General features: G+C 39.3%; 1 protein-coding gene across 1 annotated transcript in view; it reads right to left on the minus strand.

The window, feature by feature from the left end:
* Positions 1–23,005, minus strand: part of LOC133447248 (zinc finger protein 208-like) — a 190,882-nt gene that overhangs the window by 156,626 nt on the left and 11,251 nt on the right. The window contains 1 exon segment of the mRNA XM_061725894.1: positions 10,024–10,716. Within this exon segment, the coding sequence (XP_061581878.1) occupies positions 10,024–10,716 (693 nt within the window).

The raw sequence follows: 23,005 nt of genomic DNA on the forward strand, positions 1-23,005 counted from the left end.
GTTTGGTTGGTCAGCAGGAGACAGACGGACCGAGAAGGAGCGGGTTCGTGGACCTGAACTCTGACCTGCAGACCGGCAGCAGCCGCTTTAGTCCTGCTGCTGGATCCGGAGTCCTGGCTCGGATCCCGGTCCATCTCCGAGTCCTGGTTCTGGTTCTGATCCCGGTCCTGGATCTGGTTCTGGTTCTGATCCTGGTCCTGGATCTGGTTCTGGTTCTGGTTCTGATCCCGGTCCTGGATCTGGTTCTGGTTCTCATCCCGGTCCATCACCCTGGCTCGGATCCCGATCTGTCTGCAAACCTCGGCTGTAAGAATATCAAAACATATATAAAATAATAATAATAATAATAATAATAATAATAATAATAATAATAATAATAATAATAATAATAATAATAATAATAATAATAATAATAGTAATAATAATAATAATAATAGTAATAATAATAATAATAGTAATAATAATGTAAGAGGAGATTTATTTTTGTTAAGTTTATTTTGGTAATTCATGGTTCATTATTTTATAAATATATTTTGTATATTCTGATGTAAATCAGGGACTATAGTTACACTAGTCAGCATACCTGTTGTGATGTTTTAGATTGTCCCCGTTCTTTTTCACTTACTCACGACCCCAAAAAGGATTAATTTAATCAAGTAAGGCTTAACTCTACACCAGCCTTACAATAATATAAAATGTCAAAACTATGACATTATGCTACCCCTGAAATATTGATTTAAAATGGATAAATTGAGGTATATTGATTTAAAATGGATACATTGAGGTATAAGTATGCTGACATTCATCCTGCAATGGCAGTGAGGTGATTAGTATCTTACCTGGATGCATTAAAGGACGGGAGCATTATTTGATAGGACGTTACTGGACTATCAAATTATGCTACCCCTGAAATATTGATTTAAAATTGATAATATCAAAAATATATTAGCCATGACATGAATTGCATTACACTTTGAGAACATTATACGATAAAGAGAAAGAAAAACCCAATCCTAGCGCTTTATTTGATATTCATTCAGTCATTCGCCTTTATTTAACCAGGCAGGTCATTAAGAACACATTCTTATTTACAATGACGGACTGGCAAGAGACAAGGACCTATAATGTTCACAAAGTGTAATGCAATTCATGTCATGGGTAATGTATTTTGAAGGATCAAATACTCGACATCCCATATTATCAATTTAGCGTGGCAATCCCACTGAAAATCGTCTGTGCGCATGCGCAGAACCACAAAGTAGCATTTTCTGGCAGGGAGCATGGAATGGCAGAACACCGGCACGGTGCCGGAATACTTTAAGCCCTTATCTACAATTCTTATTATTATCTATAAAACAATTATATTATTCCCTTATGCCTTTAGTCACACAACAATTACATCAATAATATAATCTCTCCCATTTATCCTCTTGTTTACATGTGACGTGTTACAGCGTGCGCGCTGCCTGGTTGCCATGGCAACGGTAAACTACAGCGCTGCTAATCAGCTGGCGGAGAATTAATAACCGTTAGGAGAAAATCAATAAAACACAGAAAATATAACCATAAAACACTCTAAAATGATATCCTACTCATATATATGTATCAGTTGAGTCACACAAACGTTACATCCGACTCCGATTGACAGTTAACATTCATTTGACCAGAACCAACTCACCGTAACCGGCGAGCTGCTGCCGACTCGTCCCGGTTTAGGAAACCAAACTAGCACAAATACCGCGGACAAAAGCACGTTATAATGCGACAGTACACTAAAGTTAACAATATTGACAAACTGTAGTAATGCTTATGTAACATTTACCCACCTGAAAGAATCAATAAAAACGGAAATGTGAGTCGGCTGATCGTCAGTGTCTTTTACTGGTCCCAGTGTTAACGACAACTGAAGAATTCAGCGCAGCCACAGCTTTAATGCTGCGTTCCATTTGTCCTCGGAAGTCGGAATTTACCAGTTGGCAGTCGGAATTTTCAACTGGAACGCCCCTCGAAGTGGGATTTCCTACTGGGAAAGTGGGAGAAGCTTCATCACCCCCGAGCTACCATTCCAAGATGGCTGCCATTCCCAGTTCCCAGTTCCGATTTCCGAGGTAAATGGAACGCGGCATTATACCCCCAGCTGGGCTCGTGCCTTTTATACTCAAACAAAATAAGAAATGCTTAGAATTGAATGGGGGTGTCTGTAAATATGCAATATAAGAGCTATATATAAAATAACGAATAACAGAGAAACATGAGTGGAAATGACAAATTAAAAGAAAATGTAAATGTTTAACTTGAAGGAAAATCAATATGTAAATAAACTGAAAATATGTCAAATAAATGAATGTAATTTAATTCCTTTTTGTGTTTTAATTTATTCTCTATTATAGGAATTACATACATAAGAATGTCCACAACATTTCTAAGATTCTGAGCACCTAGTTGTAGTTTTTTTTTTTAATACTCTTTTTATTGGTTTTTCAATTTTATAGGTACAAACATTAGAACAGAACAAAATGAAATACAACAAAACATAAAAATAAAATTAAAAGAAAAAAAACCCCACCCCAAATCAACAGAAAGCGCTGCGCAGTACATATGCATAAAATGAACAAGTAAAATAGGAAAATGAAGAGACAGGTAAATGAAGAGCACATACATGGGATAAGTGAAAGAAAGAATAGGCAGTCCTCATCCTTCAGGGGCACAAGCTGAGTTAAGGCTTCTGTAAGAAGGAGTGCAATGATTCCCACATCCTCCAAAACTTGTCCCATTTGTGATTAAGGTCATGGATCAACTTCTGGAGAGGAATAAGAGCAGAAATGTGTGACATCCACATGTGGACTGTAGGGACCTGGGGAGTGGACCACCGCAGCAACATACATTTTTTAGCCAGGAACAAAAGAATTATCAGCAGAGATTTGGTGTCCGTGTCCAAAACATTGTCTGGAGCAACATGGTTAAGTAAAAAGAAAGAAGGAGTCAGCGAGAGCCGTTTACCAACGACCTCCTGGATTACAGAGTGAACCCCCTTCCAGAAAATCTGGATGTGCTCACATGACCAAAACAAATGGATAAATGTACCTTTGTGTGTCTTACATTTAGAACAGAGGTTGGAAGTGTCAGGGAACATTTTGTGGAGGCGAACAGGAGTGTAATAAGTCCTGTGAAAAAATGTAAAGTTGTGTTCATGTATAGAGATTGAGGTAGATTTAGGAAAAGTCCCGCTGCAGATCTGGTCCCAGTCTCCAGGATGAAACGTCACCTCCAGATCACGCTCCCACAACAGCTTCAAAGAGTTAGAACCGTCAGAGTCAGAGGAAAGCAGAGAAGTGTACATCTTGGAAATCAGTCCTTTAGGACATTTTGCCAGAACTCTAGTGTTTTCCAGCCCTGACAGTCCCATGAGAATCCCGCCTGACTTCAGGAGAGAACCTATAAAGTGACGGATTTGGAGATACTTATAATACCTAGTTGTAGTTTGGAAGAGGTTGACAGGTGCTTATATATTTCTTGTAAACCCGTCTTAAAATGTAATACGGGACCTGGGTTGGGCTGGTGGGACGCTGGAACATTTCCCTCATTTTTCAATCCAAAACTTGACAGGTATGAAAGCTAATGGTGTGAATGTGGGGGAAAGTGTTGCAAGCCACGAAAAATAGAAATATGTAGATGTGTCAGGAGGAGATTTGGTGTAAAACACAAATAACAAACACAAAACGACACCAAACAACGTACAGAAAGCAGTGAGCCGCTGTGGTGACTCTGCAAATGAAAGAGACACAAGAAGTTGCTTTGTAGAAACATTCAATAGATTTATCTTATTTATCCACAATTGTATTAACTCTGGGCAGCGCGGTGGCTTGGTGGTGAGCACTGCTGCCTCACAGCAAGGAGGTTCCCGGTTCAACTCCCAGACAGCAAGAAGGTTCCCGGTTCAACTCCCAGACAGCAAGAAGGTTCCCGGTTCCACTCCCAGACAGCAAGGAGGTTCCCGGTTCAACTCCCAGACAGCAAGAAGCAGGGGCGAAAATCCCGGGGGGGACAAGGGGGACAAGTCCCCCCCATTAGTAAAGCTGTCCCCCCCTAGAATAATTTGAGACAGAATTAATAATTTTGGAACAATGCAGTAGTATTTAGTAGTGATGCACCAAAATGAAAATTTGTGGCCGAAACCGAAACCGAAAATAATAATAAACAGTAAAATCTCATTACACTCAAAACAAGACTCATCACTGGAAAAAAAACAACAATTTTCACCTGTTTCAATTACATTTTCACTTGAAATAAGTAGGAAAATCTGCCAGTGGAACAAGATTTATCTTCTCATTACAAGCAAAAAAATCTTGTTCCACTGGCAGATTTTCCTACTTATTTCAAGTGAAAATGTAATTGAAACAGGTGAAAATTGTTGTTTTTTCCAGTGATGAGTCTTGTTTTAAGTGTAATGAGATTTATTTTAACTAAAAATGAGACATTTTAACTAGAAATAAGACAAATATTCTAGTTAAGATGTTGGGTTTTTGCAGTGTATAATGTCAGATGTGCTGTATTATTGCACCTTCCACCTAATACCATTGTTTTGTATTGCTCTAAGAAAGCTCTTCTGCCTTTTTGCGAGATAGAGATGAAAATGTCAAAATGCTGTATTAAAGGAAGGCTAAAACTTTTATTCCTTGTCCCCCACTGGATTTATTCTCTAAAATGTTACTGTTTATTGTCCCCCCCAACTATGAAACGGGATTTTCGCCCCTGACAAGAAGGTTCCCGGTTCAACTCCCAGACAGCAAGAAGGTTCCCGGTTCAACTCCCAGACAGCAAGAAGGTTCCCGGTTCAACTCCCAGACAGCAAAAAGGTTCCCGGTTCAACTCCCAGACAGCAAAAAGGTTCCCGGTTCAACTCCCAGACAGCAAAAAGGTTCCCGGTTCCACTCCCAGGCCCGGCAGGTGTTTCTGTGTGGAGTTTGCATGTTCTCCCCGTGTTGCGTGGTTCCTCCAGTTCCTCTGCAGCTGAAGTGTTGGCTTGTCCAGTGTTGGGGGTTTCCTGCTGCAGCTGACAGCAGCTCATCCTAGCGGTTAACGCTGCCTTTACCTCACCTGAACCCGAGACACCGCCCCCCTAAAGCACTGGACCGTCCTCTGGAAACGTAGAGACGACTGAGAGAGCAGCTCGCTGAATCACTGGATGCAGCTTTAAAGGGAACCCTGGCTATTAAGACATGTAGGTCTTAAAAGAGAAATGTTGGCATCAATTATAACAATGTGATATAAAAAACCTTTTTGATGTCTTTGTTTTTGTAAGATTTGAACATTTTATTTAGGTAATAAAAAAAAAAGGTTTTTATTTTGTATATAAATGTATATATATTTTTACAATTTGCTCATAGTATGTTTTGTATGATTAAATATGGCTCGTTACTTTTTCAACTTTGAAGCTTTGTTTCATTCCTTGTTAAATTATTGCTCAGAAAAAACAAGATACACAGATTGAGAGAACTTTTGTCATTTAGTTTGTAAACAGTTCCAATTGTTTCTTTTTTTTGACAGTTTGATTATCCACTTAAATGATTGTTAAATATATGACTGGAACAGATAACGTCACATTGAAAAAACTTCAGGGAATACTTTTATTTCTAAAGAAATAACTGGAGTAAGTAGCCAAAACACAAAGGACATTTAGGAAGGCGACAAACCCAAATGACTTTATTCAACATCAATTCAACTGCATCCTCCTCCTTCTTCCTCCCCGATGAAATGTCTAATTCTCATCCATTGCACAGTGTAACAGCGCCCTCTGTCGGCCATAAAATATAACCGCCAGGCAATTGCAGTGCAGGCATATCATTCTGATAATTATTTATCGCATGAACACAACAATGTTAAAGCAAGAAAAAACGTGTTTTTCATAATAGGTCCCCTTTAAATAATTCAGCTGTAAACAAATTTGTTTTAAACCTTGATTTAAAGGAACTGAGGGTTTCAGAGTTCCAGATATGTGGAGCATAAAAGCTGAATGCTGCTCCTCCATGTTTGGTTCTGATTGTGGGGACACAGAGCAGACCTGAACCAGAAGACCTGAGAGGTCTGGATGGTTGCTATGGCAACAAGTCCCTGATGTATTTTTAAAAACTAACAGAAGTATTTTAAAGTCTATTCTCTGAGGTGCTGGGGAGCCAGTGTAAAGATCTCAGACACGTAGTGATGTGGTCCACTTTCTTAGTTGTGGTGAGAACCCGGGCAGCAGCGTTGTGGATTAGCTGTAGCCGTCTGATAGACTTGTTAGGCAGACCTATGAACACACTGTGGATAGAACCCACAGGCCAAGTAGGCATAGTACCCGGTGTGGAAGATCCTCACGAGGAGAAAACACTGGAGTTAACATATGAAAAAGTAAAATCAACATGGAAATAAACCTAAGAACAAAATTAAAAGAAAAAGTTAATACAAAAGAATAAGTACATAATAAAATGGTTGAAAAATAAGTAGTTAAAATAATAAGAAATAACTAGATAACAAAAAAAAACTAAACCACCCTAATACAATAAAAGAATGATGTTATAAGCTAAACTAAAAGGAAGGTCTTGAGCCTCTTGAGCCAGATATGCATGGACTGCTGATGGGCCACGTCCAAAAGTGAATTAAGCAGTTCAGTCTTGGATTTTAGTTGGTTAGACAGTATCCGGATGTCTCCCTTGAGGCTAACAATTTCCTTATTAGTGTCTGAACATACCGGGTTGTCATCTGGTGGCGTTGGGGCAGCCAAGATCTGCTCACAATCACCATCGGCGCCATCTTGAGTCAGCAACAATGATACCGGAAAGAACAATCATCTACCGGTGGTGAGTGAATGGTCTGAATTACAGCCCAACAGCAAAGGGAACCAAAACCCCTGATGCTTCTGGCTGATCCATAATATCCTCCAGGTTTTTGTAGTTGACTGCCCGAAATTGTGTCATTTTGTCCAAATTGGTTTTAATTGGAGGCATTAATGTTACTGGACTTGATATGGATGGACTGACTGCTGAACTGGAGTTTAGATGCTACTGACACAGGAGTTTTTGTTAACCGGTCCACAGCAGCAAACAAGAGATGACTGTTATTGATGTTATTGTTGATGATTTCAGAAGAGCCCAGGGGTCCGTTTCACAAAGCAGGTTTAGTGAAAACTCGGAGTCTGTTAACCCTGAAATGAGGGAAACTCTGAGTTTTCCGTTTCACAAAGGGAGGTAACTCAAACCAGAGAAAGCGAGGTAACTCTAGCCTGTTTCACAAAGAGAGGTAACTTAAGCTCTCGGCCAGTTACCGTAGTAACAGACTCTCTGAACCTAACCTGGTCAGTTACCGTAGTAACAGAATCTCTGAACCTAACCTGCTCAGTTACCGTAGTAACAGACTCTCTGAACCTAACCTGCTCAGTTACCGTAGTAACAGACTCTCTGAACCTAACCTGCTCAGTTACCGTAGTAACAGACTCTCTGAACCTAACCTGGTCAGTTACCGTAGTAACAGACTCTCTGAACCTAACCTGCTCAGTTACCGTAGTAACAGACTCTCTGAACCTAACCTGGTCAGTTACCGTAGTAACAGAGTCTCTGAACCTAACCTGGTCGGGACCAGGTTTATATGAATGAACGTGGAGTTTCTCTGCGTCTCCGCCTCTTTCAGAGCCACACGCACATTTGATTTCCTCATTCATTCAGTCAGCAGGCGAGTTTTGGCGAAGTTCTGCCGTCTGTCATTAAAAACAGAGTCAGTATATTAGAAGTCCATTGTCACGAACATGGCATGTCCTTGATGAAGACCCAATTGATGAAGGTGCAGCATTAATGCGCAGCTCAATAAATATTAGTCGGGAGATGGTTATCAGACCACGTAATACATGTATATTACATAGTCTCAGTACTCGCAGAGCAATATATGTTAATCCTTTATTTTTTATAATTTTAATGATTGAATTGTTTAATGATTTCATAATATATTCTAATTTTTTTAGATTTTTTATTTGGGGTTTTCATAAACTGTGAGCCATAATCATCAAAATTATAACAAATAAAGGCTTGAAATATCTCACTTTGCATGTACTGGGAAATAATATTTGTTTCACCTTAAGTTGAATTTACTACGAACGAATTAAGTTTTGCAATATATTCAAATTTTCCGACCTCCACCTGTATATTATTACATAAATAAATAAGAGCATAATATGTGTCTGTATTGGTTCAATACGGCAGTGTTTCCCAACCCTGGTCCTCGGGGAACAATGTCCTGCATGTTTTAGATGTTTCCCTTCATCATCACACCTGATTCTAATTAATGGTCCTAATTAACTTGTCATCAAGGTCTTGACACTTCTGTTGATGACACAGCCACTTGTATCACGGTGTGTTGAAGCAGGGAAACATCTAAAACATGCAGGACAGTGGGCCTCGAGGACCAGGGTTGGGAAACACTGCAATGCGTAACGCAACTTTTAATTCCCAATTACGGAACAATTCCGTATTTCAAGGGACGGGTGGCTTGGACAGGTTTATGATCAACCTGTCCAAGCCACCAAGGAGGAGTTCCACAGGATTGCAGGTGAATGATGTAAAGATCTGTTAAATTAATTTTATATTATTCTGTGCTGCGGTGTTACTCTTTTTTTCAAAAAACTTGTTCAAATTCGCCGTATGCGCGCATTAAAATTAAAATTTTTCCTCAAAGGGATTTTGTAAATTGAAATGTTAAATAAAGTTTAAAAAAAAAGAAAAAGTATGTGTATATTTTGTTGTCGCCGGTTGCCATGGTGAATCCTTGTATCAGGGCTCTATAGATACTGGCTTTTTATAGTTGTGGCGCACGCTTGTAACTCAAGGTGAAACTACTTAGAGTTGAGTAAATTACCTCAAATCCGCTGTTCTGGAACCGAAAACTCAGAGTTTCCGATCTCAGAGTAGATCAACTAAGAGTTCAGGATTAGACTGGGAGTTTGTTGAACCTGCTTTGTGAAACGGACCCCAGTGCCTTAACCATTAGGCCACTAGGGCTGGGGTCTTTGTTGTGAACAGTCACTGATCCAATTCCTGCTCCACTACATATAACTTATCCTTCAGACACACATTTTATTCACAGGATTTAAAAAAATTTTTTAAATTGTCATTATCTTTGTTAAGCCTGATTTAAGGTTCTGCGTTAAACCAACGTAGAGACTACGCCGTTGCCGTCGTGAACCCTCGGACTTCTCCGTCACTCCATTTCGCCGTGGTGCAGTACCCCCCCAGAGCGCTAGTTGATACTTTGTTTAGCTTCCAGCCTTTCACAGTTGATCAAAGAGATAAGGACAACTATTGTGCAAAAAAACAAAACAACCTCCCCAAAAAAAAAATCACACACACAAAGAAAAGAGCGTTGAAAGTTCACGACTGCTTCACGAACCGGAAATGCGTTGCTACCAAGCAAACCAATCACAGCCCTCTCGGTCTGCGTTGGGTCTGCGTCGCCTCGCGCGTAGTTACATTTTTTTGGGAGGTGCACGTCAGGCTACGGCGTAGGCTACGGAGATCCTCCTGCGTAGCCGCGTACCCTACAGCGTAGGCTCTGCGTTGATTTAACGCTGAACCATAATTCAGCCTTAAGTCTATGACAGCATTCACTCACTTTTAGAGTTGACCAGCTGGTCCCAGAAGCAGAGGGTGTCATTAGTAAAGCACTGTTATCTTACATCCCTCAGATAAAATTAAATCAAGAACCATCATTCATCTATAGTGATAAAATCACATGAACAAGGCACTACTGTGGGACACTGTTCTAACATTCTGACATTGACTTCCTGTTTGTTTACAATGGTGTTACTGAGCAGGAAACTGAAATCCAACAAAAAACAAATAACTTTATTCAGAACAGAACAATAACAGAACAATAATGAAAAATGTACAATAAAAACATTACAAAAAAGGTTACTAATTTACGACCAGAAGCAGAACTATTTAAAAAAATATATATATAAAACTGAACTTATTACAATTATACCAGATTTCCAGATACACACATTTTATTCAGTGTGAACACGTTGGTGTTTTTTTAAATGACCCGATTGAGTAAAAGCTGCCCCACACTGCTCACATCTGTATGGCTTCTTTCCAGTGTGAATGCGTTGGTGCGTAGTTAAAGCACATGATGTGGTAAAAGCTGCCCCACACAGCTCACATCTGTACGGCTTCTCTCCAGTGTGAATGCGTTGGTGCGTAGTTAAAGCACTTGATGTGGTAAAAGCTGCCCCACACTGCTCACATCTGTACGGCTTCTCTCCAGTGTGAATGCGCTGGTGCGTAGTTAAATAACTTGATGTGGTAAAAGCTGCCCCACACTGCTCACATCTGTACGGCTTCTCTCTAGTGTGAATGCGCTGGTGCTTGGTTAAAGCACCTGATTCAGTAAAAGCTGCCCCACACTGCTCACATCTGTACGGCTTCTCTCCAGTGTGAATGCGTCGGTGCTTCGTTAAAGCACCTGATTCAGTAAAAGCTGCCCCACACTGATCACATCTGTACGGCTTCTCTCCATTGTGAATACGTTGGTGAATTCTTAAATAAGCTGATCTGGCAAAAGTTGACCCACACTGATCACATCGGTACGGCTTCTCTCCAGTGTGAATCTTCTTATGTCCCTTCAAGGATGATGAAGTGGCGAGGACTTTCTCACACTGATCACAGGGGTAACCTGTGGGCCTCTCTTTGCCTTTACGTTTCTGTAAAGAAAGAAAGAGACTTAGATCTGTTGTCGGTTGACCTGTCAAAGGTTTTTTCAGTTGTATTTAATAGCTTTCTATCATGGTCTTTGCAGTGAAACAATGAATTCTTATTTTCTAGGGGTCATATTAACCATGTCCTGTCACAACTAGTTCTTTACAGACAAAAACATTCAAATAAAACATCTCGGTAGGTCAGAACCAAGGTGTAAGTGGTGAAAGCTGCTGAAACCAAAACCCTTAGAACACATTCAAAAACTGTTTACCGAAGCCACTTGAGATGACTGATCTCAAACTTTCATTAGAAATTTTGTCTTTAAAAACAGTTTTGACTTCAGAACTGTATGTGAAAACTCAGTTTTATTACCTGACAAATGTGATGTCAAAAACAAGTCCTCATCAAGATAGAGATGTCATAAAAAGAAAAAATGTGGACTATAAACGAGCCCCAAAACAAGCGACATGAGACAAAACAACATTTCAGCAACCTGAATTTATTTGTTGCTACTTTCAATGAACATACATGACAAGCAGCATGAAGGCCTCTGGTCTTATATGTCAAATATGATTTCATTCACTGTTTCAGCTCAATTAGCTTATTTAAAAACACAAATAAATTAAATTTATTGAGCATTAAAATTATGAAATTCATTTATAAAATTGAAAGTTTAAAGTCCTTATAAGATCCAAATAGCTAACAGATGAACATTTGGTGACTGAACATAAACGATGCAATGAAAAAAATTCATTGGGAGTTATGCGAATGTGAAAGAAATTTCTTTCAGGCAGTTATTTGAAAACACGAGTGTGGAGAAATCTTGTATTTGTTAATGAACAGAGTACGGATCAATGTAGGTTTTTTTATTGGGTATAAAGTTATCTGAGTGCATTACATTTCTTTTGCTAAGGTGTTTTTTGTAATATCACACTGTGTCCTCTGACAGGACATAGTGTGGGAGATGCTTTTTTCCCCCTTCTTTCCTCGTGTCATCTTTTTCTTACCTAATGAAAGGGCGGTGCTGACCCATTGGCTGAACCCTCAGGCACCAGCTCTCCCTTTTTGACTTGAAACACACTTCTGCTTATGTCTATGTATGGCCTTGCGCCCCTCAAGATCCAAAATGTTCTTCTTATTTCAGCAAAGATCCTTTCTAAACCATCCTGACACAAGTTCTCGTTATAATCTTTACTGATTAATTGTGTCACCTTGTGAGTAGGATCCAGTACAATTGGATGTAGTACAGAAGTTTGGGCTAAACAGAGTAAGCGACTGTGTGTTGGAAGTGATTTGTGTGATTTGAGACAGGCTATGTCCTCCCAAAAGCTATCGTTTTGTGCCTTTTTAGAGGATTTCTTGTTGAGCATTCAGAAATTCAGCTGCAGAGGGATTTACAGTGGTCTGTCTGGAAAGAGACTGGGCAGTTGCATCCAGTAATTCTTGGTAAGTTTTGAAGCCGTCAGGATTTGGCACAGTAACAGCAATGTTAACACAGTAACAGACAGATTGTTTCAAATCAATTTGGTCATCAACAGATACAACATACAAGGTTTAGGCCAAGTATCTGGAGGTTTGCATAAAAATGCTGGGGCATTGATCCATCTGTTTGGGAGGAAAATATCTGACAGGGATAACCCTCTTGTAACATCATCAGCACGAACCAGTGGAGCACAGTGGTTCAGTCAGTCCAAAGTGTAATAGTTCAGACTGGCAAAGTGAATTCTGTCCTGATGAGGTCACAGAGGCGTGCACCAGTTAGTGGAGCACGTAAATCCAGTCTAGGTACTGGTAGCTGTTGCTTGGGTGAAACGTGTGAGCAAGCAAGAACGAAACTTAGCTTGATGTGACCTTTGACATCCTTAGATCTGACATATGCAACACAACACCATATGCTTGTTCAGACGCATCAAAAAAGATATGGGTGCCTCGGACGGTGGTAGCACGGTCCATCTCTTTGGAGGTATAGCAGCGTGGGATTGTGATTTGAGGAAGATAACAAAGCTCCTTTTCCAAAGAATTCCAAGCTGTAAGAAGGGGATCACCTAACCTAATGGATCATACAACAGAGTTACTGCATGTAACGCACTGTTACATGTAGTAACGTTCAGTCTTGCAGTTCCACAGCAGTCCCAGTGTTTGCTCCTGAGGATCAGCCTGAGCCTCAGAAAGCCAAAGCTCACAACTGTCCGATCTTGCCTCAGATGGTAAGATGTTAATCACAGCAGGATCATTGCTTGCCCACTGACAAAGGTCAAAGCCCCCTACTAAAAGGGTAGTTCTCAAATTTGTCAAAGTGTCTGAGCTGCCACTGATGAAGGAAAACTTTGCAAGGTGCCAATTGAAGGTGTACCCAGAAACCACACTCAAGGATATGACAAGCTGAAGAAGGTGTGGGGTAGAGTTCAGGTTCAGATGAAAAGTACGATATCGTCTGTGTAATAATACCGAACAATGGTTCTTCGCAATTTTTAATTTATTTTGCCAATTTTTTCAACATTGCATAAATCAAATAAATGTGCAGTGGAGCTTCGGGGTCAAGTGGCAAGGCATGGCGGATTAGTCGAGCTCTCCACGCCATCAAACAAACAAACAATTTGACGTTTTTTGCAGATAAGTACTTATGAAATTAATATGTTCGGATAAGTTAAATAAATAAATAAAAAGCCGACCCATATGAGCCAAGTAAGTACCAGACAACAGGAGTGAAAAAAACTGCAGCAAATGAACCCAGACGCGGCCCTCGCTGAAATGAAGACAATGCTGGCTGAATTGAAAACAGATTTCAGGTCGGATTTGAAGTCAGAAATGAAGACTCTTCGTGGTGAGATGAGAAGTGGATTTGAGCGACTGGAAGAGAAAGTGTTCACGCTGAATGAAACAGTTAAAAAACTTGACAACAGACTTGAAGAAGCAGAACTCCGGATAAGTACTAGAGAGGACTGCAGTGCTGTCTCAGAGAGGCTGCTAACCTTTCTTTTGCAAAGTAATCAATTTCTACAGGAAAAGTGCCAAGATCTGGAAAACCGGGAGAGACGCAACAATCTGAGAATTTTTGGAGTTGTGGAGGACGCTGAGAGTGGAGATATGCTGAAGTTTATTGACCCGTTTATTAAAGGGCTTTTAAACCTGCCACCGGAGTACAACCTGGGGATAGAAAGAGCTCACAGGTCACTGCAGAAGAAACCAATAAATCTAACAGACTCCCCGAGATCAATTGCTGTAAGATTTGCAAGTTTTCAAGTCAAAGAAATTGTCCTTCATGGGGCTTGGAAAAAGAAGAAAATTGAGATTAATGGGAGGCGGATCTTTTTCGATCACGAACACTCCAACGTTCTGCAGAATAAAAGGAGAGAATACATTGAGATCAAGAAACAACTCAACCAGAAGGATATCAGATTCCAGTCACTCTATCCAAACAAACTGAGAGTGTTCCTGGAGACGGGAACTGTCATATTCCACTCAGCCTGGGAAGCGGCAGACGGCCTACGCGGACATGGGATTAACTGCGAGGTGTCTGAAACAGAACTGGCCTGAAAAGAACTGCATGGGCTGGGCCGGACAGGACTCTGTGGGACGCCAGGTTCGTGCCTGAACTTAAACGACAGACTATCAAGGACATCGTTGCTCTTTTTGGGAAGGAATGACTCTAAATTCAGATCTGCTGCTACTTGACAGACTGGTATTCACTCACACGAACGAACGCGCACACACATTTACACACACCGGCGCAAGTACAGTATACACATACGCGCCTAAGTATACACTCACTCACACTCATATTCAATCAATGATCAACAGGCTGCATATCTTCGTTTAGAGGGGGAAAAGACAAACACGTAAAACATGGGTTTATGAATTATTTAGACTAGTTATTTTGAAACTTTGGAGGAGATAAAATAAGGTTTATAAGCTGTATTTATTTGAACCCAGTCTTGCTGGGGTTTCTTCCCCCAATGATTTAATTTTCATAGGTGTTTATTGCTCTAAGTTGATTTTTCAGAAGTATTTTCCAAGTGGTTAGCTTGATAAATGATCTGATCCCCAAATTATAAAAACGTTTGAAAACTAGATGCAAATATTATATAGAGCTGTTTTTAAAATCTTACAGCTCTGGGTCTTAGTTAAAGACCCAAGCATCCATGCATGGTCACAAGCATGGAAGGCTGTGGACAGCTACCATAGGTGTTTGGTAGCACAAGTGGAAGCCATGTTCTGTTGTTTTCTTGTTTCTTTTGTTAATTTGGAATATAATTTTTGCTATTGTAAGAAATTGGAGGATATATTGAATATTTTACTTACAAATGAGGATATTAAAATTGACTACATGGGATTAGGTTTACAGGATGTATTGTTGAATAAGTATGGCAGATTTATAAAACAGAAAACACTAAGTGGTAGTGTATGAATTTTAATATAATTTCATTTAATGTTAATGGTTTGAATAAACCAATTAAAAGGAGTAAAGTGCTTGCGCAAATGAAATATCAAGGAGGAGACATGGTATTTATGCAGGAAACACGTTTGTCCAAAATAGAGCGTGAGAAATTAGCCAAACTGTTTAAAGCCCAGGTTTTTTACTCATCTTATCACTCATCTAGAAGAGGTGTTATAATTATGATCAAGAACCACATCCCTTTGAAGTAGAAAATGTAGTGTGTGACAAAGAGGGCAGATATGTTTTTGTAGTGGGGAGGATTGATGGAGAATATATTACACTACACAACCCTCCTGAGGAAGGTCCAAGTGTAATTGAGAAGATTATTGACTTAATTACAGTGCAAAGTAAAGGTATAACTGTGTTAGGAGGAGATTTTAATTTATTGATGAACGAGAAGATGGATTCACAGAGTAGTACAAAACACAAGGCCCAAAAGGATGCACTTTTGATGAGAAAATTCTCTAAAGATATTGGATTAGTGGATGTGTGGCGAGCCTTAAATCGGACTCAAAGGGATTACACATATTATTCTTCAGTTACAAAAATTTACTCTAGACTTGATTATTTTTTTATGTTTGCTAAAGACCTATCATCAGTTAAAAACATCAAAATCGGCCAAATGCAGTTATCCGATCGTGCACCTATACAAATGACATTAAAGAGTAATATAGAGAAAGGTGTTCATATTTGGAGGTTTAATAATTCTCTTATTTTAGAAGAGGAATTGAAACTAAAAGTAAGAGAAGTGTTACAAGAATATATAAGGTTTAATGACACAGAAGATGTAAACTCATTCATATTATGGGAAGGGGCCAAGGTTGTTTTAAGAGGTGAAATAATTGCCTATGCCTCTTTTAGGAAAAAACAAAAAGTAAATGCAGGAAAATCACTTGAAAGGAAAATTGAGGAATTAGAAAGAGAACACAAAACCTCTGGGGAAACCTCGGTATTGAAGGAACTTAAAGAGGCAAAAGCAGTAATGAATGATATTTTGAATATGGAAGTAGAGAAATCATTGTCTTTCATAAGACAAAGAACATATGACGGAGGCCCCAAAGCAGCCTCATATTGCCTCTAACACGTTCAAATTGTGGGACTCTATTATAATGAATTTTATTTGGAATGGTAGGAAACCAAGAATTAAAAATGAAATATCTTAAACTACCAAAAGGAAGGGGTGGCCTAGATCTACCTACCCTGCAAGCTTATTATCAAGCAGTACAAGTAAAGAATATCAAAATATGGATCCTTGAAAGCCCACATATAAGATGGAGAGAGATGGAAGTAAATTGTGGAGAATACAGTTCTCCCTTTTGCCAAATATAAAAAAATCCTACATCGGGAATCTAGACTATAAATGGGTAGTGGCTACAGGTCTGTCAAAATCTTAAACTAAATGAAGATTTAATTTTCTTAAAAGAAGCTGACTTTCCTCCTAACAAAACCGATCAGACTTTTAGTTTGTGGGCTTCAAAAGGTTTGTGTATATTTGGACAAATGTTTGATGATGGAAAAATGAAACCATTTGAACAGTTATCTTTACAATATGGTTTACCTAAATCTCACCTATTTCGATTTTTCCAAGTGAGAAGTTATCTTTTTTATGTTTTAAAGAAGAAATCTACTAAAGATATAAACCCTTTGATAAAATATATGCTTAAAATATATGACTGTGGAGCTGAAACAACATTTTTAAGTAAGATAGTTAAGATAATACAAATCGATCATCAACCTAAGCAAATTGATCTTTATGTTAAAAATAGATGGGAAAATGAACTTCTTTGTAATATTTCTTCTGCTGATTGGGAACAAATGTGTAAAAACATACTGTAAGCGCAGCTTTTGAGACAGTGGATCATCACATTTTATTAAATAGACCTAGTCTGGTGGCGTCTCTGTCACTGTTTTAGAATGGTGTTTTAATGGTTTTACTCCTATCGCACTGATGCAAATGCTCTCCATGCCACGTCTTTACCATTTTGGTTTGGTTGGTCAGCAGGAGACAGACGGACCGAGAAGGAGCGGGTTCGTGGACCTGAACTCTGACCTGCAGACCGGCAGCGGCCGCTTTAGTCCTGCTGCTGGATCCGGAGTCCTGGCTCGGATCCCGGTCCATCTCCGAGTCCTGGTTCTGGTTCTGATCCCGGTCCTGGATCTGGTTCTGGTTCTGATCCCGGTCCTGGATCTGGTTCTGGTTCTGATCCCGGTCCATCACCCTGGCTCGGATCCCGATCTGTCTGCAAACCTCGGCTGTAAGAATATCAAAACATATAGAAAAGAATATCAAAACATATATAAAATAATAATAATAATAATAATAATAATAATAATAATAATAATGTAAGAGGAGATTTATTTTTGTTAAGTTTATTTTGGTAATTCATGGTTCATTATTTTATAAATATATTTTGTATATTCTGATGTAAGTCAGGGACTATAGTTACACTAGTCAGCATACCTGTTGTGATGTTTTAGATTGTCCCCGTTCCTTTTCACTTACTCACGACCCGAAAAAGGATTAATTTAATCAAGTAAGGCTTAACTCTACACCAGCCTTACAATAATATAAATATCAAAACTATGACATTATGCTACCCCTGAAATATTGATTTAAAATGGATAAATTGAGGTATATTGATTTAAAATGGATACATTGAGGTATATTGATTTAAAATGGATACATTGAGGTATAAGTATGCTGACATTCATCCTGCAATGGCAGTGAGGTGATTAGTATCTTACCTGAATGCATTAAAGGACGGGAGCATTATTTGATAGGATGTTACTGGACTATCAAATTATGCTACCCCTGAAATATTGATTTAAAATTGATAACATCAAAAATACACTACCCATGACACAAATTGCATTACACTTTGTGAACATTATACGATAAAGAGAAAGAAAAACCCAATCCTAGCGCTTTATTTGATATTCATTCAGTCATTCACCTTTATTTAACCAGGCAGGTCATTAAGAACATTCTTATTTACAATGACGGAGTGGCAAGCGACAAGGACCTATAATGTTCACAAAGTGTAATGCAATTCATGTCACGGATAGTATATTTTGAAGGATCAAATACTCAACATCCCATATTATCCATCGTGGCAATCCAACTGAAAATCGACTGTGCGCATGCGCAGAGCCACAGAGTATCATTTCTCGGCAGGTAGCAGAAATGGTCAGAACACCGGTATGGCGAGGTCCAGCTTTTACTGGCGGACGGTAGCTTTTTAGAGCAGAGCTGCAAAAGCACCTGGCTCTCTTCTGGCACCAGCTACCGAAACACCTGCCGTCTCCACCCACTTCTTCCATCCATGCCCAGCGCCACTTCATTTTCAGTCTTTTATCGTCCAAATCCTCCTCTACAGGCTTCATGAATGTGTTCTCCATGTTGAAGTCGGTGATACAAGTGTTGGTGTTCCGGCAGGTTGAAACAGCGCTCTGCTCTGCTGGATCAAAGACCCGCCCAGCTCCACTTCTGATTGGCTGCTGTTGGTTTGGTTGAGCCAGAGCTGCTTTCCTCTCATTCCATTGGTAGACGAACTCAGTTGACTCAAACTGACAGCCTATCAACACATCTCTATATGTAACTCGTTAAAGTTATTCATCTTTTCATTTTTTTTTTAATCAGTCAAACTCCGCACGCCGAGAAAAAAACAAAAAAAAAAAACTCCATACGCCGGAGATCCGGTGTTCTGCCATTTTTTGCTGCTTTGCCAAAAAATGCTACCTAATGGTTTTCTACCTTTGTAGAGCTACAATTTTATTGTGTTTTACTCCCTAAACCACGTCCTTTTCCCCCAAGTGGTCCTTGTATCTTGCCAGGCTGTCATTGTAAATAAGAATGTGTTATTAATGACCTGCCTGGTTAAATAAAGGTGAATAGCCGAATGAATATCAAATAAAGCGATAGAATTGTTTTTTTTCTCTCTTTACCGTATAATTTTCACAAAGTGTAATGCAATTCATGTCATGGGTAATGTATTTTGAAGGATCAAATACTCGACATCCCATATTATCAATTTAGCGTGGCAATCCCACTGAAAATCGACTGTGCGCATGCGCAGAACCACAAAGTAGCATTTTCTGGCAGGGAGCATGGAATGGCAGAACACCGGCACGGTGCCGGAATACTTTAAGCCCTTATCTACAATTCTTATTATTATCTATAAAACAATTATATTATTCCCTTATGCCTTTAGTCACACAACAATATAATCTATCCCATTTATCCTCTTGTTTACATGTGACGTGTTACAGCGTGCGCGCTGCCTGGTTGCCATGGCAACGGTAAGCTACAGCGCTGCTAATCAGCTGGCGGAACATTAATAACCGTTAGGAGAAAATCAATAAAACACAGAAAATATAACCATAAAACACTCTAAAATTATATCCTACTCATATATTTGTATCAGTTTCAGTCACACAAACGTTACATCCGACTCCGATTGACAGTCGTAAATTAATTTGACCACAACCAACTCACCGTAACCGGCGAGCTGCTGCCGACTCGTCCCGGTTTAGGAAACCAAACTAGCACAAATACCGCTGACAAAATACACGTTATAATGCGACAGTACACTAAATAAAAAGCTAATAATATTGACCAACTGTAGTAATGCTTATGTAACATTTACCCACCTGAAAGAATCAATAAAAACGGAAATGTGAGTGGGCTGATCGTCAGTGTCTTTTACTGGTCCCAGTGTTAACGACAACTGAAGAATTCAGCGCAGCCACAGCTTTAATGCCGCGTTCCATTTGTCCTCGGAAGTCGAAATTTCCCAGTTGGCAGTCGGAATTTTCAACTGGAACGCCCCTCGAAGTGGGATTTCATACTGGGAAAGTGGGAGAAGCTTCACCACCCCCGAGTTACCATTCCAAGATGGCTGCCATTCCCAGTTCCCAGTTCCGATTTCCGAGGTAAATGGAACGCGGCATTATACCCCCAGCTGGGCTCGTGCCTTTTATACTAAAAAATAAGAAATGCTTAGAATTGAATGGGGGTGTCTGTAAATATGCAATATAAGAGCTATATATAAAATAACATATTTAAGTGAGCAGGCAATTATATATATATAAATATCCTATGTGCCACACTACTACTGGTGCTGTTACTGCTGTTATTGTTATGTTTGTTTTATAAAGGGGAGGCATTTTCATAAGCCTTTTTGGCTTCCACCTCTCCTGCACAATGCTTCATTTGACCATTGTTTTTACTGTTTATACAGGTTCTGTTTTATGTGCAACTAAACTAAACTAAACTAAACTTTGATTATTATGTACATATTACTTTTCATTCAAAGTAAGTTTTTACAAAGAACTGAGAAAGCTAAGTGAAAGGGTAAACAGCGTGACATCTAGCAGCATCTTTTGTGCCCCAGTGCCACACATCTCCATCCTGCTCCTCCAGCATTAGTTTATCCCTTATTATAATCTAATCATTTAAGAAAGCATTCTTGTTCCTCTCCTAACTGAGTTGGCTAGCCTCGCACATCTGTATGATCCGTCAGCGAATAACAGAGAAACATGAGTGGAAATGACAAATTAAAAGAAAATGTAAATGTTTAACTTGAAGGAAATCAATATGTAAATAAACTGAAAATATGTCAAATAAATGAATGTAATTTAATTCCTTTTTGTGTTTTAATTTATTCTCTATTATAGGAATTACATACATAAGAATGTCCACAACATTTCTAAGATTCTGAGCACCTAGTTGTAGTTTTTTTTTTAATACTCTTTTTATTGGTTTTTCAATTTTATAGGTACAAACATTAGAACAGAACAAAATGAAATACAACAAAACATAAAAATAAAATTAAAAGAAAAAAACCCCCACCCCAAATCAACAGAAAGCGCTTATATTTTAACTGGGCTACATTAGTATTATAAGTTGCTGAAAAGGAGCAACATGGACTGTTTATAGTTTAATACTTACCAGAGAAAAGAAAAGAGAGACTTTCAGGATTTTTATTCCTACATCTGTTTTGAATCACCATCTTGTTTATTTAAAAGAAAAAAAGAAAATTGTTGACACGATTCTAAGTTGTTGTTTTGAATACTTGAAGTTTGCACTTTAATATTTTCTTATGGCAGAAGCAAGTATATTAAAAAAAGTTAAATAGAGTTTAATAAGTAAAGTCACTATTTTTGGGAGAAGCTAGTCAAAACACACTTGTTTTGTTGTAAGGGGTAAATATGATTTATTTCATTGGGGGAAAGAGGTGATGTTACGAATGTGACATGAAAACCACATTTCCCAGCATGCCACAGTAGTCAGGAGCATGCGCAGTAGCCCCGCGGCAGTCGGACGCGGGAGGTGCTGCTGACAAATGAATGTCGTGGCTGTTTATTAAAATAAAGTCTTCAGACCAAGATAACGACTCGTCTGCTGATTAAAAATACAAGACAGACAACACACACAGGTCTCGGTGGTTCCGGCTGATGGCGGAGGGAACAGACGCACGGTAAACTGCTCCGAGTAGCGAAGCCCTAAAAAAGCGGAAAACTCATTAAAAAAAAATCTATTTTCAAAGTAAACATTACCGAAGACAAATTACAGCCACTCACCGTCCTGTAAGTAATCCCATATTCCTAACAAAATGCAAGAATATGGCTAAAACGAATACTAACACTAATGCACGTGCACGTGCACTCCTACAACACGACTACTGCGGACCAGAGAACATGGAGACAAACGCCAAAGGCACTAAAAACTCTTTGACATCACCTTCTAAACCACCAGCTCCACAGAAAAAACAAAGAGGAGTCGAAAACACGACTGCAGAAGGCCATGCTGGAGATGATTCAAATGCTGCAATCCTAGCAGCAATTGGGACACTTCAAAGCATGATGGAGGACTTCAAAAAAGAACAAAAAGAAAACACACTCACCATGGCCAGCATTGCTAAAGCGGTCGAGTTTAACTCGGCTGAAATCAAAGAATGCAAGGGAAAAACCAAAGAGCTGGGAATAGAAGTGAGACTGCTCAAGGAGAAAAACACAGAGCTGGAAAAGAGAGCTGCAGAGTTGGAAAGGTATAAAAGGAGATGGAATCTAAGAGTAAATGGGCTGAAAGAACAAAAAGAAGAAAACACGCGTCAAATGATGGTGGATATCGTCGGAAAAATCGCCCCACATTGGAAGGAGAAAATGGATTTCATAATAGACTCTGTGCATCGTCTGGGGCCAAACAACGCAGACCGTCCTCGCCAGATCATCATGCAGTTCACTGGAAGGCACTTCAGGGATGAACTTTGGCGTACCACCAAACATCACACCGTCTGCAAGGAGCTCAACATCCGCTTTGCAGAAGATCTCACCAAAGAAGACAGAGAGGCACGTAAAGCTGTATGGCCAAAAATTGAGCAAGCAAGGCAGGCAGGTCTTAAGACGATGTTCCGAGGCCCCCATGCCTTCATCAATGGACAGAGAGTCACACCATAATCAAGTAACAGGTGGGATTTCTAATCCTACAAAAAAGTGAGTTTGGATAAGCACTTAACATGCTCAGGGTTTTGCTACTATTCAGGTTCAGGTTAACTTGCGTCTACTCTTGTTAAATCAGTTCAGTTCCGTTAATTCATCTCAGTTCTTATTTGTATGTTGTTTGTTATATGTTTTTGTTAAAAAATGACATTTCTCTGATGTCTGTTAATGCAAGGGGTCTAAGAGACAAAACCAAAAGTAAAAGCTTTTTTTTGTTTTGCAAAGGGAAAAATGTTAATTTTATTTTTCTACAAGAGACTCATTCCAAGGTTGAAGATATCACTTTCTGGTCGAAACAATGGGGAGATGAAATGTATTTCAGCCATGGCACTTCAAGATCAGCAGG

This window comes from Cololabis saira, chromosome 1 (assembly GCF_033807715.1).
Source record: "Cololabis saira isolate AMF1-May2022 chromosome 1, fColSai1.1, whole genome shotgun sequence".
In the NCBI taxonomy this organism is placed as follows: domain Eukaryota; kingdom Metazoa; phylum Chordata; class Actinopteri; order Beloniformes; family Belonidae; genus Cololabis; species Cololabis saira.